The 19,622-nt window shown below is 31.7% G+C and overlaps 1 protein-coding gene across 1 annotated transcript in view; it reads left to right on the forward strand.

Moving 5' to 3' along the window:
- LOC143200961 (glutamate receptor ionotropic, kainate 2) overlaps nt 1–19,622 on the forward strand; it is a 196,886-nt gene that overhangs the window by 109,441 nt on the left and 67,823 nt on the right. The window contains exons 9-10 of the mRNA XM_076411779.1: nt 12,104–12,256; nt 15,512–15,730. Of these exons, the coding sequence (XP_076267894.1) occupies nt 12,104–12,256; nt 15,512–15,730 (372 nt within the window). The remainder of the gene's footprint in view (nt 1–12,103; nt 12,257–15,511; nt 15,731–19,622) is intronic.

Below are 19,622 nucleotides of genomic sequence, written 5' to 3' on the forward strand. Positions count from 1 at the left end.
ATACCCATTTCATTTCCACGAGGGCGAAAAAACTTTAACACAATACGTTGTCCATTATTTTTTGTCCGTTCTCTTTCAGCGAACATTTTGCTTGTATGCTGTTTTGTATATATATATAACGATACTGAAGAGTTTGTTCGAATAGATTTTTTGTTTGGATTATCAGTGCTGTAAAGGCATAAAATGGATAAGGATCATTACGAACTTATGTGACCTTCGTTCCTACTAATTCTATGCGTGCTTTTTAATGATAGCGGTTAGATACGATACGTTTGGTAACGATACTGAAGAGTTTGTTCGAATAGATTTTTTGTTTGGATTTCTCTATAAATTCGAATTAATTATCTGACTTTATTTTGCCTTTTGCTTTTCTTTAATTAGAATATTTGATAGTTTAAAGGCGCTGTAAAAAATATTTGATATGTATAAAATATGTTTTTTTTAATATAAAAACCTTTCATGTTGATCGTCTTCTAAGTTTTTTCTAAATATTTCTGTTTCTGCTAAACTTTCAAAGTCATATTAGTTAACTAACTAATTTTAGTAGGTAATTTAGTAATTAATTTTAAGGTAATTTTATACCAATGGTACCCAATATAAATTGGTATATATTTTAGGTGTTATTAAAGTAAAACATGAATTGCTAAAGGCATTGGCTTTCTTTTATCTATGTGTTACTTATATCTATACGGCTTGACAGTAATACGTCCAAATATTATATTGAATTAAGGTATTACTACTAATTAACTGTTGTACTATTTCTATGATAGTTGATGTAAAATATGTAATACTTGCCCATGGTGCCACTTTACCGCGGTCGTACAAGGATTCAATTTGTAATAAACTTCTAGCAAAAATATAAATTACACCGTCTATTCACCTGCAATAAATGAATTAAAATTAATGTTTCATTGATTATTTATTCAGTAGTTCGATATTATTGTTACATTTTTTTTACTCTTTGTGATTCCACAATCTGCCCTGTAGGCAATAAGTATTTCTTATGTCTATATCATATCTACATGGCATGCAGAAAATTATCAAAATATTATCTTAATTAATTAGTCTTATCCTAAAGCTTATTCTAAAGTCTATATATGTCCACTAATCAGATCAGGTGGTGTTAAACGTTTTAGTCTACGCACTTCACTATCACGTCGCATATTTAGCTGGTTAGCGAGTACATTGGGATGCACTGACACTCTTTCGAAGTACTTCACACAAACACGTTGAATTATACTCGTTATAGATTCAAGAGGAATATCGCGTTGTATCATTTTATTTGAAATATAGTACAGAGCATCAACAGTGGCACGCAATACTTTATTTTGGAACCGTTGAATGATGGATATGTTAGATTTGCTAGCGGTACCCCATAGTTGGATTCCACATGACCAAATAGGCTTGAGTATAGACTCATACAGCAACACCTTGTTATCTAATGATAACTTGGATTTGCGTCCGATGATCCAATACATTTGATATAATTTAAGTCCAATTTGTTTTCGTTTAAAGAGTATGTGCTTCTTCCAGGCGATCTAAGTGTATACCAAGATGTTTAATATGCTCTGCTTGGGGGAATTGACGATTCACTGGTGGATATGTTCTTCTACGCAGGGTAAACGTTACATGGGTGGATTTTATTTCATTGGCTTTAATGCGCCATGTCTTCAACCATAATTGTATTTGCTCCATATGGGTTTGTAGGCATATTGATGATGTGACTGGTTTTTCATGGGATGCTAAGATTGCTGTGTCGGCTGCGTATGTTACTACGGTAGTTATTCTTGTGGTGGGCAGAGCGGCCGTATACAGAAGATACAGTACTGGACCCGGTGCACTACCTTCCTGTTGGGATTTAATTCAGTATGTTCATTGCCTTGATTTACAATAAAATGTCTATCAGTGAGATCCGATTTTAGTAATTGATAGTCTGGATGAGAGAGAAATTTCTTTAGTTTAATCTGCAAGCCCGTACGCCATACTTTGTCAAAAACCTGAGATATATCTAGAAAAGCAGTCGAAGAGTATCATTTGGCCTTTAGGCGAGTGTTTATTTTGTTTACAAGTATATGCACTTGTTCAATAGTCGCATGCTTATTGCAAAAACCAAACTGATGTTCTGGAATAATTTTTCTTTTTTCTATTATATAGTTTAGCTTCTTTATGTATAGTTTCTCGAAAACTTTAGATATTATCTATAATAAACTTATAGGTCGGTAGGAGATCACATTTTCTGGTATTTTTCATGGTTTAAGAATCATTAATATTTTAACTACTTTCCAGGTGCTTGGGAAGCAATTAATTCGTAGCATAGCATTAAATATAAATGTTAATAGTTTTATACCTTTTTTGATACTTTTACCCGATTATTGTTACATATAATTTGATTTAATATTCATAGGATTATTTTATTTTATTTATTTTAACTATATGTCGCTTGGTTCCATAATTTATCGACATTTCTATTATGCCTCACTCATAGAGGCCCTTGACCCTACTGTTAATAACTAGGACAGTTTATTCTCAAAAATTTCACTCGAAACGAATGGTTCACCAGCAAAAGTGTTCGTCATTGACAGAATCAGGTGGTCAGTTAGTTCTGGATACGGACTATATGGTGGATATATAAGAAAGAATATCCCAGCCAAGCTCCCATATTTTCCGACGAATTGCTATCAATTTATGTGGCTTAGTATTGCCTTGATGAACTACAATTCACATCATAGCGGCAAAATTTAGTTGTAAGCTCATAGTAAAATCACCCACGGCCATTTTCGCTCGGTAATTTCATAAGTAATCCACTTTTCATTGCCAGCCACTACTGACTTAAAAACTGGTCGATTGGTTGTGGTTCAGCAGCAATTCACAGAATATATGTCCGTGAGTTTTTTTTATTTATGCAGGATTGCCAATGCCAATTTCGCCTATAATCCAAGTTAAATTTCTCAAATTTGAAAAAATTGGCGAAAAAAAATTCATCCAAATTTTGGGCGGTCAGGGATTTATCGCGTATGGAGGTCGCGTCAGCACTGGCATCAGTTATTTAATTTGGAGATATTGAGCTTGTGATTATACGGATTCACTCACCTTAGCATACAAATCACTTGGTAATGTCTAATGTCAATATAATATAAAATTATTGGTATATTAGATAGAAAACTGCAATAGCAGCACGAGGAATATTTTCATATTTTCTCAAATTCCCCTAACTTTACCAGCTTTTAATCCATCAGTATTATACGATATTATATTATCCTTATTTACGATGAGGTTATTTGCATTCTCCCTGCATAATACTAATTCTAAATCAACATGAGGTTCCCTGCAGATTAGGAAATTGATCACAAGTTGGCAACGCTGCTCATGTGCCACACCTACATCCATATTCTGTTTGAATTCTGACTTTTCCAAATGTTTCCAGACGGTTTTCTTACAATGCTTAGCCTCTGGACAGTATACGCAGTATTTATATGTTTGTCGGACTCAGCCATTTCCATATTTTTATCAAAATTTTCGACAATTGACCTTTCACAGCGCGCAAAATCTTTGACATCAACATTATCGCAAACGAATTGATGAAACTAAAACTGTTACCCTCTCAGAACCATAAGAAATATTCACATATTTATGGCCTGCTTTGCACTTTTACCTTTATCAACAAAAAAGTGACATATAGAGCATTTTATAATTGTGGATGTCATTTTGGGAATGTGTTCCAACATAACTGAGTCAACTATATACAAAACTGTCAAGTATCTTTATTTAATATAATTTAGTGTACCGGTAAAACTCAGAAGGCGAGATGAAATTTATTAAAACCCTCTATTGGGAAAATAAGTGACCAAATGTTATTCTAGTTTTTTATGGGAAAAATAATAATAATAAAAAAAATAAATATCCATCCTATTAAAATTGTATCCAGTATACCGTAAATGTTTCGTTAAACAATAACAAAACGGAAATAGAAGCGAGCTAATATAATAAACGCATTATTGTTGTATTTATGAATATTTGAATGCGGCTTTTTAATTTACATCGTCGCCCGGTAAGATCGCCATTGTTATTATGAAATTTGTTATTCATGAAAATCGGCCAGAACATTATACAGGAACAAAGCCGCCTAGTTATTATGAATGAAACCCAGGAAGGTACGTATTTTATTGCCTTGTTCAGTGATTATACAGGTCAAAGATTAAACATATTCTGAATAATGTTGCGGTAAATATTGTTTGGATAATGCCCGGCACCGTATTACAAGCGATTTTGTCATATTATAATCATACTTTGTTTCCTACTATTTAATAATATTAGGTGAATGAAAGTGTAATCTACAGTTTTAACGTTTAATTATAAAACAGAAAATATTATTATTCGACGAAGCACCACCAGCAGTAAGAAAAATTTTTTGACAGCTTAATCATTCAATTTACAAATTTGGGCCAACTTTTTGGTCCAAGTAGATGAGAATGATTCTTAAAGTTATTTGACGCCCTGATCTCTGTTATAACAGCTGCCTACTTTGGATTAAACATAAATCTTCTTTTTGTGTCATTATAAGACATCGTCACAAAATCCATTGAAAGTATTTTTGATTTATTTGTGGATGTTTTATGTTCTGTAAACGTAGAAAAATCTTCATAAATGCTAAGATAAGTATAACAATAATAATAAGTAAGATATGGGTACCCTATTTGTTTTATAACGCTTGCTAAATGTATACTTTTCATTTTCTGTAGCAAAGTTATGAATTGAACAGAAAAGTCATGTAAAGAGTTGCTACCTTTGCTCGATGAAGTGAAACAATCAAAGAAAGAGTATTTGTCGAACCTGACATTCTAAAAATACTAGCAAAAACAAAATCTCTCAAAATATCTCTTAAAAATATCCAAATATGATCAACTATGATTGCTAATATCTCATTAATGAATTGACTACCTCGAGCTTTCGATTAACATAGTGTACATTTATTAGCCTAAAATGAATGGATTATTGTACTTTTAAGCTGAAAGAAATTTTAATCAATACATCATTATTTTTACAAAACAATAATTTATTTACCTATAGTCTTATATAATAATGCATTGTATTTTCCTTTTCATAAAATCCTTAAGACGTCTTTGTTAGTTTTATATTTTGTTTTTTTGATTCAGGTCTACTTTTGTTAGCAAATTTAATTATTTCATAATATCGCTGTACAGTGTCCTTACATCTTAGCAAAATGCTAATCTAATTTCTTCTCCTCTAATTCTCTGAATTTTACATTCTTCGCCTTTCACTCTCAACAAAATTTAACTACATCTTAAAAGCTACAGCTATAAGATAAATTTAAATCCTTACTAAAATATATTAAGTTTAAAATAAATGTCTAATTATTACCAGTTACTATAAATTTTGCAACTGTTCTTTATGGACAAACCTCATTAATGACTTGACTACTTCTAACGCAACAAGAATAATTTTCTTCAAGAATCACTTATTTAGAATACCTATTTTATTCAAGAGTCACCTATTCTATATCATTGAAAATGCTGTGTTATAGGTTTGGTAGCTAACATTTCAACTATAAATAAAATTGATGCTGTTTGGATTTTATAACATTTATAAATGTAACCTTACATTCTACACTCACCCTTGTTTTTCCATATTTTAAAACAAATGTTTGTTAAACCACCAACAATAACACAACAACTGAATTATTATTACTATAAAATTATTAATTTAACACAAGATCTAATTATTCTAGATTTTTTTGTTGTTTTGACTTAATCGACTGTACCGATCGATTCAAAAAGAATATACCTCCACTAGAAAAGGAAGACAATAGGGTTTAATCTTTTCTATGGTTTATTCAAATCCGGAGATATTTGTGGGGTAATTAATGTATCCTATGTTGTTCATAACTTTCTCGATAACTACAAATCACCGGATGATAAACACGTTAACGATAATTTTTTGCAAAGTTACCACAAAATTGCATCACCACGAATTTGTTTCCCACAAAACTTACCAGATACAGCGAAAATTAAAAGACGATATCAAGGATTTTGACGAAGTCATGATGAGCGATTACTCTTGAACAGTCATGCGTAAAATAGATCCCAACAAGTCTAAAATACTCAGTTTAACCTCTGTTCGTTTCTGATTTATACTTTGTAATTCAATAAATGACTGTTAATAGTTAAAAATAGTGAAATAATGAATTTATTGAATATTTCCGAAACTAAAACCAATTTTAAGAAACGGTCTGCGGATTTGTCTTCAATCACACAATTTACCTTATAAGTTGCTTTTGGTTACTCAGGCCCAAAACTGCATATACTTGTGTAATTAATATCAGTGTTAAAATAACTGACAATAATTTGTATGTTCACTAAAATAAGTCTATACAAGTATATAAATAACTTATCATCGTATGCGCAAAAGCTTAATATTGCCTCCCATCTATTAGAGATAGAAATAAGTTTCCATTTGCATGGCCATTTCTTTAATATTCATCTAGAATTGATATTTGTAGGTGTCATGTAATCAGAACAGTAACGTGATACATAATATTGAAAACAGCAATTAATTTTTCTTTAAAAATAGCATAGATACATTTGTACTATGATCAAACATTAAACAATTGACCAGGTACACAGATATTACTGAAAAAGCCTTGGAAGAAAAACATTTATTTAGCTATATTCTTGAACGTAGCGAAAACCTACGATAAAGTCTGGCATAAGAGATTCTCCTATAATCTGTACAAAATACTATTGAAGTAATACACTGAACTCTTAAACTTCTACGTTTCAACCAGTATGTTTATAGTTAAACAAAAAAAGCCTATTCAACACTGAAATAAAGAAGAGCAACTACACCACAAGGCAAGTCTTATGAGTGTGAATTAAAAAACAAAAAAAAATTATTGGTTATTTGGAGGAAAATAATAAGTTGCTGCTGTACAAGCAAATGCTAACAATATCCATATAATACTACTATTTGAGAATAAAATCCTGAAAAGAACTGTGAATACACTCAAATACAATGGGATCGATTACTTACACTGAGACTGATATAGTCATAGATAGTGTCATATAGGAATTGTTATTCGTAACAAGTCGTGAGGAAATATTTCACTCCCAGGTTGTGATAGTCTTGGGTGAAGTTTGCATCCATATTGCTCTTTTATTAGGTACAAGAATTATGATATATTTTAATAGATTTAACTTAGCAATACAAGATCACTTTTTCAATCCAAACTTCAATCAATTCACTATACGGTGGAATATTTACATACGGAATTTCTAATTAGTATTTAATTTTAATTTCATGCTTAGTCACTCTACAGCTATGACATATATAGACAAAGTGTGTCTGGCTAACACGGCAGGTATGTATGACGCGTATAAAAATTATAAAAGGAAAACATATATGTTATATATTTGCATACCTAATAATTATAATTAACTAATAACAACTAAAAAGAATATACTACATTATACTACATTATATAATATTTAAATAGGTTCTTAATAGGTTCTTTACACTTACAGGAATATAACCACATACTAAGGAAAAAAGTCGAATTAGTTACCTAGTCATCAATGTTTAAAGCACCACAAAGAAGACGCTACAATATTTGATATTTTTGCATATATAAAAAGTTTAATGAATATTCTTTTGCCAACTAACGAGTTTCGTAACTTTTTGCAGATATGAAATGTTTTTTTGGGAGTTTAATAACTAAAAAGAGAAAGTTTGCAATATTCAAATAGAGAAAAAACCTAAACTAACGTGACTTTTTCCAGTTTTTATATCCTTTTATCATTTTATATAACAAAGTAAGCATGGCAAGTTACAGATACAAATTTTAATATTTTACAGCTAACAAAATATGCATAATACGTTTGTTTAAACAAAATTTTAATTAAAACTAAAAAATTTATAGGGTAGGTATAGGGAAATATTTTAATAGAAATCGATGTGTACCTTTGATACAAATTTTTTTAATCGAGTACGAACAAGTTTAAAATGTATTCCGTTTTATATTAGTTGAAATAATTGTTACTTTTTCAGTGTAGTATTTGAGTTATTCAACATTGGTTAATTGATATTTGATTTGGTACGGGTATTTTTGTGTCTACATTCTATCGTATATTTAAGTATTATTGAAATATATATATGTTGCAATTTGTTTTGGTGAAATACTTTTTAGGCTTTTTTTATTCTATATTTTTTGTAATATTTAATAATTGAAATTGTTACAAATAGTTACTTTAACAATAAAACAAATAAATATATGAATAATATTTTATATTAATGAAAGTATTAATGCAAACAACTTAACAACTGGAAAATCACATGATTTTTACATTTCCTTGTGTAAGACAACAGTTATCCGTTAGTGAGTTATTCAGGCACAATATATACAGATGATAATCATGGAACGCTCAAAATTAGGTTTTCGATATTTGTTACTTTTGGTGCTTGATTTTTAAAAAATTTGCTGCCAAAACACTTTTGAAGATTTATAGTGATACTGCTCCGTCATGTCGCCATTGTCTATTTTGGCTTCAACAATGTGAAGATGGCAATTTTCATATAAGCGTCAACGAACAACTTAGAGTACCAATGAATTACATTAACAGGACAGAAATCAAAGTCAAACAGAAAGAAAGATCGAGAAAGAAGGAAAATGTCTTCCTGAGGAATATAACGACAATATTATTAGGAACCGTTTCAATATCACGGTTTTATTACTTTGTAGGCAGAAAAACAAAAGTTTTCTGCCGCGTACTGTTACTGATAATAAAAATGAGATGGCAGATATTCATGGCTATAAAGTATTGCTATGCATACAGTGGCATCAGTATTGTCAATATTGAGTTGCATAGTGCGAAACGCTTTTTATAGAAAATGATAACTCGGGATTTTGGCGGTTGATTTGCAACCCTCCCCATTTCAACCACTTGAAGATTTTCTTCTGAAGATGTGATTTAATTGTTTACTCGAATTGTGATTTATGAAAGTTATGGTGAAGAAAGTTTTCCTGCCGGAGAGAATTCACTTTATCTTCACCTGAAACAATCTGGCCGATACGTAAGATTTGATGAGGACGGTTGGGTCTGTGAGCTGCCCTTCACTAGGTTAAGGCTAACTGATTGATATTTGATTGAATTGAAAAAGTATAGCTTTTTTCGAACCAGAGGGTCTAAATTGCCAATATGAGTAATGGGAAATTCAAAATATAATAAAAATAGTAGTGGTAAAAATAAGAGTAAAAATAAAAATGCAATAAAAGTAAAAAAATACATTAAACAGTAAATATTTCGAAAATAGATTAAAAAAATACTATATAATTTAACAATTCTTATCTATCAGATATATTACTAATTTTGCACTACAATAAAAATATCATTTAATTTTTTTTAATGGCAATATACTAACATTTAACACCTAATACAAAAAAAATGACATAAAACAATTTATACTTTATTAAATATATAAAGATGAAGTTCGAATCCTGTTGGGGCATGGTCGTAAATTTATGTTTGTGATTGTTTAAAATTTGTGAATATTCGAGGCAAGAGTGTAAAATCTGACAAGGAAAATGATCCCAGTCACGTTAGTAACCAGGCTGGGTAAGACCGGATGTCTTCTGGGATAATTTCTAAAGTTGGTCACTAGCCAGTCGGTAGGTAATGCTGAGGACCGTGGTTCGGAGCCCACGTTGCAACTTTAGGCCCAGTCCAGATAAAACCATAGTTGGTAAAAGGAGACTCTAATATATATATATATATATATATATATAAAGATTACACTTTTTATGATCATTAATATAACTGAGCTAAATATACAACACAGTACAATATATATTATGTTGAAGTTTATCTATTTTTAATTATTTTCTTTGAGATATATATATATATATATATATATATATATATATATATATATATATATATATATATATATATCGTACGTATATAATTGTACGTCGTCCATATATTTTGAATTATATTAATTATTAATTTATTAATTAGGCCTCATTTGACATAACGATGAAAAATAAAAACATAGTTTTACTAAAAACTTGACTGTAGGCCCTTAACCTTCATTTTATTTATTTTGCCCCTCATACAATGATTGTCAGTAAGCTTGTCACAAACTTCAAATTGGCTATTTGTTTACTATTGACCATATAAAATTATTTTTTAAGTTTGCTTTGTCAGATATGTTGAAAGATTTATCTCAAATCGAAAGAAATGCTTTCAACTAAAGCTCTACCGAAAATTAAACCGAAATCCTTTGTAAAACAATTATATTGTTTTTAGAGGAAGTATATAATATTCAAAATGATCCAAAATATCCATTAAATTCTTGATTGTTTCCATAAAATTTAATCACTCGTACTTGCACTGTGGAAATAATACGCACCTCGAAAACAAACCAACGCATATCTCGACCAATCTTTTTCCGATCATGGCAGTGACCTTATTTTAAATCAAAAAATCCCAAAGAGCGGCGAACTCGAAGTCACCTAAAACCGTAATTGAATATTGACACTTGCGATGGTCGAGAAAAATTGGACCATTTATTTCCCCTCGTAATCCCTATCTGGTCCAACATCCTCGCCGCAGTTTGGCGTTTGTTTTTTTTATCGGGCCGCAGAGACCAAAACAAACAAATAGCCAACGACCCGGCCCACTGGATGTTTTTGTCGGTTAAAAATTCCGTTTGTTCTCGTACTGTTCTAATGGTTTACGATGTCCGCTATTGTTTTACAAAAAGATGCCGGTCCAGACCATATACGGATTGATTTCTATCAAAGGGACCTTTCTTTCCGTTGTTGTGTTCCTTATTTGAGTTGAGGCTCGTATCCGCTACTGAACAAAAGCTGTTTTTTTATTTGTTTGATGAAACAATGGTAAAAAGGATGTAACAGGATTGCTTGCTTCTAGATATTATGAGAAATCAAAGTGTTTCTATTAAAAGAAAAACCTCACGGATATTTTTTTATTGCTATTTACATTTTTAGAGAGAAAACCAGACGTTTTTATATAGAATATCAAGTTTTTGAAATTATTACTCTTAATTTTCTCTATTAAATAATAAATAGTTATATTACCTTAATAAATTTTTGTAAAAATAGAATTTACCTAAAAACTATTCTATTATTAACCACAACTCTTGTAAACAACGCCCACAACTTTTTGTGTCCTTTCACTGTAGTCTCGCGAATTAGCGAGCACATTGGGATGCACTAACACTCTTTTAATATAACTAAACATTCCGAAAAACTTTCGTTATATATTCTAGAGGGGTATTGCATTGTATGACTGCATATCACACTTCTCAGAATATGTTATGATGTTGTAGAAAGTAGTATAAAAGAAGAAGCGAATATCAATCTGTGTCTGTGTAAATTTAATTTATGGAAGATTTTGCAGAAAAATTGTTCTTACAAAACTAACTTGTATAATACTGGTAAATTTAAAATAAAATGTTGTTCTTATTTTCCTTAACGGCTACATTAAACTGTGGGTATATGTAATAATCATCATTATCAACAAATAGGCCGCAAGGCTTTATTTCCCACTATATATCTCGCGACAGTTGGCGGTCAGCTGCAGCTTCTTTGGCTTAGTGCAGTGTTAATCTCCTATTTTCGTGGAACTTTTTTTCCGCGTTACTTGAACGTCTGCATTTGCTCTAACTGGATACCTGTAGTAAAATAGCAGTTCCTCATTATTTTCTCTAAGAAAATGTGGAGATATGTAAAGTCGTTACTCTACATCAAAAAGCCAAAAATAAGATACAACTGTAATAATACTATATACGGCTTCAATTGCTAAAAGGATTTATTGAAAATTGGACCTACAGATTGAACTACATCAAAGCTAGAAATAAAGTTAAAAGTAAAGAGTTAACGTTTTATAATAACAAAGTCACTTTTATACAAATTTATATATCAAATGTATGCATTAAAAATATCTCTTCCACCAATAACATTATAATATTTCCATGAATTTATCATTTTAAATTATGGACTATTAGCCTTTAATTAAAATTTATAAATACGACAATATACATTTTTGATTCCCGGCATTTTTTATAGGCCGAAACTGCTCTAATGTACGATGCGGTCCATCTGTTTGCCAAAGCTCTTCACGACCTGGACACGAGCCAACAGATCGACATCAAACCGCTCAGCTGCGATGCAGTCGACTTCTGGCCGCACGGATACAGCCTTATTAATTACATGAAAGTGGTAAGTGTATTTGTTCGAAAGCTTTTCTAATCCACGCGGCATGCTTCAGAATACAATGGTGTTAAGTACGTCCCTAGAGTGTTTCTCTAATCAAGTAGACTAATTTACATTTTTCACAGAGATACTTTTTTAGAGTACTACTGCCTTTTCTACTAGTCGTTATTAGCTAACTAGAGAAAAAAATTATTAAATTTTAGAGTGAATACACGTCATCTGAATTGATGACGTCAAAACGTCGTAATTTTGCCGCATAAACTCTGGGTTTTAGCAGCATTTTTATGTAGTGGTATCACCTAATCTATTTAGTGAACAATTGTATACACAAGCAACATATTTTACTTTCATTAGAGAGCATATTAACCTTTTACATTTAGTAAGAGTTCCTGTTTCCTTCAGTACAGTATTTTCCTGTAAAGTCATGTCGATAGGAACGTATTTCTCCTTACTTTGTTCTGTTACCACCTGTATACATATTTTCTGATAAAACTAGATATAATTACAGCATTCCCCCTAATGCATTTACCATATCTGCAATACAGTTAGTATTCTTTCTCTCCTCGCACATTTTAACCAAATGCTCATGTATATTCTGAACAATTACACACATTAGTCTTGCCAATTGCCAGCATTGATTCATAATAACGTGTTAAGAAAGTTTCGTTTAAGTGAACAATTAAGCTATTAATTTCCAATCTATCTAACATTGGTTCATGAATCCATTATTTGTCAATTTCTTCTTAAATATGATTTATCGAATTCAATTCGAATTTATTTTCTGTTTCCAGTATGAAGAACAATATATCTGCAATCAATTATTAATAAATGTTATGACTAATAATACCTAATTAATTGTTGTTCCAAAGTTTACCTTTGCCCGACAACTTTTGTCATCTTAACACTATCTTTGTTATAATCATGCCATGAGTGACCGTTGGGTATATTGGTCCCATTCTGAAATATCCATGTCTCATCTAAATACAGAAATGGAAATAATATGTCTTCCTTGATTTTATTATATGATTTCAAAAATTGTATTCATTTAAAACCAATGTCTGGAAGTTCCATTAGACCTCTTTTCGAGCTTATCTTTAAGCCATTTGAGTCCTATATTACCATACAGTGTATGAAGGGATATTTTATATCACGAGCTGCATATCTCTAAGCTTTCTATGGAGGCTTGCCAGTCTAACAGTTTCCTCTCAAATAATTGTATTAAATTATGTTTATATTGAAAAAACCTTTGTACTATTGTACTACTATACTATCATTATATCTTATTCTTACGAATATTCCTCTATGAGCCTTGTCGATGAACTAGATCGCTTCGTTATTAAATACTGGTGAATATTATCAGAATATTTATATTCTACAATACATTATCTTGTTCAGTTTAAATTTCATATTTTATAATTTAGTATTTTGAATTTCGACCAATTTTATTACAATTTTGTTAGCTGCTATTTGTACTTCTTACGCTTATTTAAACATTGTCTGCATTCTTCCCGTAGAATACCGTCATATTATCGAACAAATTACACACATCGACGATGAAGTAAAAACCAGTAATATCCTTATCAGTTTCTATCACACTACCTAACTATCGTTAAAATTACAGTGAAAATAATAGATGAAAATATGTTTCAATTTTCTGACTATTTTTTTTTTAATAAGAAACCTATATAAATTATGAAATGTGTATGATTTAAAACAAAAATTTATAACACATCTCTTCTGAAGAAATTACCAAAGGGGCGTAACAAGCTTATTTGAACACAGAAAGAATCTCGAAGTCTTACCTTCGTACACCTCTTTTAAACTGTAATGTTTTTACACAAAATTCCGTGGTTTAACTGTTATAGTTAGATTTCTCTATATCCCTAGTTTAATTGTTTGCTCTCAAAAGAGAACAGTCTTGTGACATTCTTCCTATTATTACCTTCGCCTTTACCTATAGGACCTTCAATTCTAAACGCTTCGCTGATTACGTATCACGTACGTTTTTATTTTAGACAGGGTTGTTTTAGATGGAAGTGTTATACTGAATAATAGGGATATTTCCAATTAATGTCGGCATTGTCACTTGTGAGATAAGGCGTTGTTTAATATTTGAATATATCACTTCTCTCATTCATATTTCATAATTAAGAGTAACTTTGTCCACCAGTTGGAATACAAGTATCTTCGAAATGACACTCTTTCTACCGAAATTTTCATGTTTAAAATTTTAATAGTCTACGGCTAAGAAACTAAGCTATTAAAATCCGCCGTTGGCATACTACTTTAATTCGCAGCAACTTGAGTGCGCCATTGGTGGCCTTATACCTTGAAGGTATTTTTCAATTCTTGAATGTTTAGAAGAAATCTTAAAACAGTTTATGGCTAGGCGTCCGAGCACCTTCAATCCACACTTTGTGACACTACAGCTTCAGCTGCTTAGTTTTACCCCAACTTAACCAAAGAGTGGCAACGTTAATCTTTCTTATTTTATTCACAGTTAATTATATTCCTGTTAATTGAATTAATTAAAAGGATGGTAGCTTTATGATCTCAACATGGGAGCTCCCTTTAAGAAATAATTCTTCAGGTGTTCCCAGCTTTTGTCAAGATTAAAAATATCTTACGTTAAAACATTATTTAGTATTAAACATTACAACGCGATAACTATTGAAATAACAAGTTGTTAATAAAATATTATTTTAATAGCATATTATTTAAATACATTGTTTTTTATTTAACAGCCCCTGGTAATTTTTAACACAGCGAATTCAGTCAGTGAATAATTGAATCCCAAACCCACTTTTAGATACTGAAATAGCATTCATTTTTAATACGTAATGAACGTATTTGAACGCAGAAAGAATCTCGAAGTCTTAAAAGTTCATGAGTAGTTGTTGGAAAGTTTCCCGGAAACGGATATTAATCACCCCGAGCGCTTTTCTTTTTTGAACTCTCGCTTTAATTTTTTCGAGGTCAATTTTCCTACGACCCATTCGGATGTATTATAAAAAAGTCTTTATACGACGAAACACATAAACTGAATATATACAAAAAAATACTTCGGCAATTTTACCGCATTAATGTTATATGAGCTTTTTTGCCCCGATCTTCTGTTGGCGTTTGAGCTTTTATTGATTGCGAAAATGTGTTCTGCATGATAATCCGGCTAAACTGACTAAATCTCTTAATATATTGATTTTATTCTGGCGCAAAACAATACCCGTGGGATCGTGTGTTTTAATAAAATGTAAATTTCAGGTGGAGATGCGTGGTCTTACGGGCGTCATCAAGTTCGACCATCAAGGATTCCGGACCGACTTCATGTTGGACGTCATCGAATTGACCAGGGACGGGCTCAAGAAGATCGGGACCTGGAATTCAAGCGAGGGGGTGAATTTCACCAGGACTTACGGGGAGGCGTACACTCAAATAGTAGAAATTATCCAGAACAAAACGTTCGTTGTTACCACAATATTGGTGAGTACTAATTATCAGTTAAATCATGTATTCACTTATTAGGATACAATGTAATTTTATAAATATTTCCCCTATATCATCTATATCTAGCAGTTTTCCCTGATAACACTGCAAAATACTATTAGTAATATCAAGATATTTTTATGAAAACACTTAATTTTCTAATAATTTTATTAATCGGATAAAAAGAACAATATGTGCGATAACAAATATAATTTATTTATTTATAGTATGGTATGATTCTGAAAAGAACCTTGAATATAATGACGACGTGTTCAGACAGAATCTCATCTGCCATATTTCCTTTTGTTCTACTTTTTGTACTACACGAGATGAACTGCTTCAGTAATACTCTTCTAACATATATATATATATATATATATATATATATATATATATATATATATATATATATATTACTTAACAAGTATCCCATATTGTTCCTTATTATTCTCTCAACATTTCTAAAACAACTTAAATAAACAGTCAAAGCTTTTAAGTGATATTTCTCTGATTTTCTCAGTTTCTCGTCGACGTAGTTTTGTCTAAAGTAATCAATTTACTATAGAACAGAACCATTCCCACACATATTTAAAAATAGTTCATGGGCTTTGGCAGCATTTTTTTTTCAATCAAACAGCAATAATAACAAATGGCTAAAATGCAGTTTTGATCATTCCATGATAACGTTTATAAATTACACTATATTTTATAAATTTCTTCAATAAATATCGTTAATTAAGATATATGCAACCATTTATTAGTCTGAAAAAACTATAATTATGAATAAACTGTACTCAAAATGGTCCTTCTACTGTTGCGATAGTCTCGTGTTGGAATCCTGCTGGTGCATGGCCGCTAATTTATGTTTGTGATTGTCCAAAATTCAAGAATGTAAGATGCGAAAATAACGCAAATAACCATGCTAGATAAAACCGCATGTCTTTAGAGATACTCTCTAAGTTGTTCACTCGCCAAACTGTAGGCCACGTTAAGCGTAAGACCAGTACAGATAAACCTTAGTTGGTAAAACGAGGAGGAAAGGATAAAGAAATAACAAAAACATTTTCTTTTATTTATACCGTAGATTTTTCGGTCGACGCAAAGATTTATTGTTTCAAAATAAAAAGGGCCATATTATCATTTCTTAAACTATAAATTGAAATTTTTCTCCGGACTTATCTCGATAAAACACTAAATTCCCCGAAAGATTTTTTCCTCATCTCCTTTAACGGACGATCTCCATTCCTTTTTTCTCCCCGGAACGCCACAGTATATTCGATACCCATATCCAGATTTTTTTCCGCGTCCAACGTTATTTAGATTGAGACAAAAAATCCCGAGCTTTTCACTGAAATATCACCACAAACCGTTCCCTACCACGGGGAAAAAACCATTCCCGCTACTAAAATAAAGTATTTTCAGAAGCACGCCGATTCCAGCCGGGGCGAGGGGGAAGGGTGGGAGGTTGGCCGGTGACCGCAAGGTGGAAATACAGTTTTCGCGGTGGAATTTTTCATTCCGTTTCTTTTTTTTGTGTTTGTATGTGTGTTGTCGGCGTGGCGGTGCGGGGGTGGATGGAGGAGAACGATGGTGGGAATTAATGGAGCGTTTTATATCGTTCCAGATTTTCTTATTAAGGTCGATGGGATATTATTCCCATACATCCTAATTTTTTTTCGCGTTTCCGCAACACGAGGGGAAATAACTTTTTTACGATCTGGATATTCGGATTCGTATCGAGTGATATGGAAGAGGGTGTTTTTTGGTCTCTGTTTTAAGACTCGATGGTAGTAAAAAGAGATCTTACGATTTTTCTCGTCGGATTTTACTGCCTCTTATTGTTAATTTTATTATAGAATAATTGGAATACATGAAAGATTTATTTAAGTGTATGTAATCTTCAAATTGCATCTGCCATCTTACAGAATATATTTCTGTATCGCTATATTTTATTCATACAATAAAAGTTGGGATGATAACATTTTATGCCTTAGGATAAATTAAATGTGTAGGAGTGTCTGATCGGTCGGTCGATCGGAATATGTGGCCGTCGATGCGATGGTGTGTCCGAACACTCACTACTATTTGTGGAAGGAATTTACACGAGAACTGAAAACACTGATTCAATAAAACTTGTGTATTTTAACATTGAATGATACATGTGGTCGACATGAGAATTGATCGGATATTAGGTTAAGGTGAAGGAAGTACGGTAGCGCTGTGGAAGTGGTACGGTTACAAGAGGGTAGATAAAAAAAGAGAGCGAGACGTCGTAGTGATGGTCTTTTATAGCCTGGAACTGTATGGTACCAATTTAGCCTTTGGCAGCAGCAAGGATGGCAACGGTGTTACCTGTAGACAAGACCTGGGCAGTCGATGGAGGTACGTCTGAACTGAATGATGGTGAGACACTGAATAAATGAAATTCTATTCAATAATCTCCCAGATAAACGTCTCCGACTTACCAGATATTCGTTAGTATGTACTGGTTGGCGCTGCTGACACTTCGCCCGTTCAACATCTGGGATTACATTTCTGGTTATTTTGTAGATCGTTATTCAACATGTGAAATTCGATGTGCATCATGAACGCTACAATGCTCCCCTGTCATAATTTTACATACAATTATGAACATACAAAATACAAAAAGGTAAAAAAAATTAAATACAAAATACAGATATACCAAAAAAGGTATGCTGCATGCAAAGAGCTTTGCGACATATGGATATGATAAAATAATGATTTGTTAAGGTTGAACCAACGGAATATACTGACATGTGGATATTGAGACGGGTGTGCGCTGCTACGTCTGTTGATATCTTTCGGTCGTACAGGTACCTTTGCTTCATCGTTGCTTTATTAAATAACCTGATTTTTACTTCTAGAACCAAATTCAAGATTTTTTTATGGATTATCATTATGAATAGAAATTTACTCATCATTTCCTAATCTAAGGCTTTAAACTTACTCTTCAGTCGCATCATTTAAATTTTCAGAAAGAGCTAATGTAAATACGCAAATTATGTGTCCGCAACTTTAAAGATGACTTTCACACACACACATACAAGGTATCAGCTAATTTAAATATATAATGATTCTGTTCATATTGTCCAAAATTTAACCAGAACTTCTTTTATGTTATATCCAAACTTCTTTTTCCTTTTCCATAGTTGCTTTCAAGCTTTTGCAAATATTTTCATTAAACCAAACTGTATATGTAGTGGTGGTAGAAAAATTTATGGAATTTTGAGCTCTCCTAAAGTTTTAATAATAATATTATTCTCACTTAGAAGCCAATGTTTTAATTTAACCACAGAAATTAAAATTATATTAATCAATTACTTTATAATTATATTAAGATTTTCGTGAGTTTTAGTTCACTTAAACAAAAGGACCTTAAGTATTTCCATTTCCATCCAATAATAGATGATTGCTTGTATTCTGATATTTTTTACACATTTAAAGACCATTATTAAGAAAAAGTAGTATAACATGCCTATTAATGAAACTATTTTCCACCATACATTTTCTCATCTTTCTGACAACATGGGGATATGGGGTTTAGCAGTGATCTATGGGTTAGTATTCGCACTTATTTCGGAATCTTATACCTTCGGAGCCATGATGCATCCATCTGAACAAGTGATAATCAAGACGCTATAGTTATGAGTATGCCTGGTGTGGCAGAACTACAGCATTCCAGCTGTAATGGTGTATCCTTCGGAACTCTTACAAATTATGGCCGAGCATCTATTACTAGCTATTGCATCCCTACTTGTTAAATATATTCAATTTACAGTAACAGTTTCATCAGTCTTAGGAGTTCGTAATACACCATGCTGATCTTACCATATGCACAGTGAGACTTTATGGTCATGAATACTCCGCT

This window comes from Rhynchophorus ferrugineus, unplaced genomic scaffold (genome assembly GCF_030347505.1).
Source record: "Rhynchophorus ferrugineus isolate W39M unplaced genomic scaffold, kcgeb_rfMv2 rfM1, whole genome shotgun sequence".
Classification (NCBI taxonomy): domain Eukaryota; kingdom Metazoa; phylum Arthropoda; class Insecta; order Coleoptera; family Curculionidae; genus Rhynchophorus; species Rhynchophorus ferrugineus.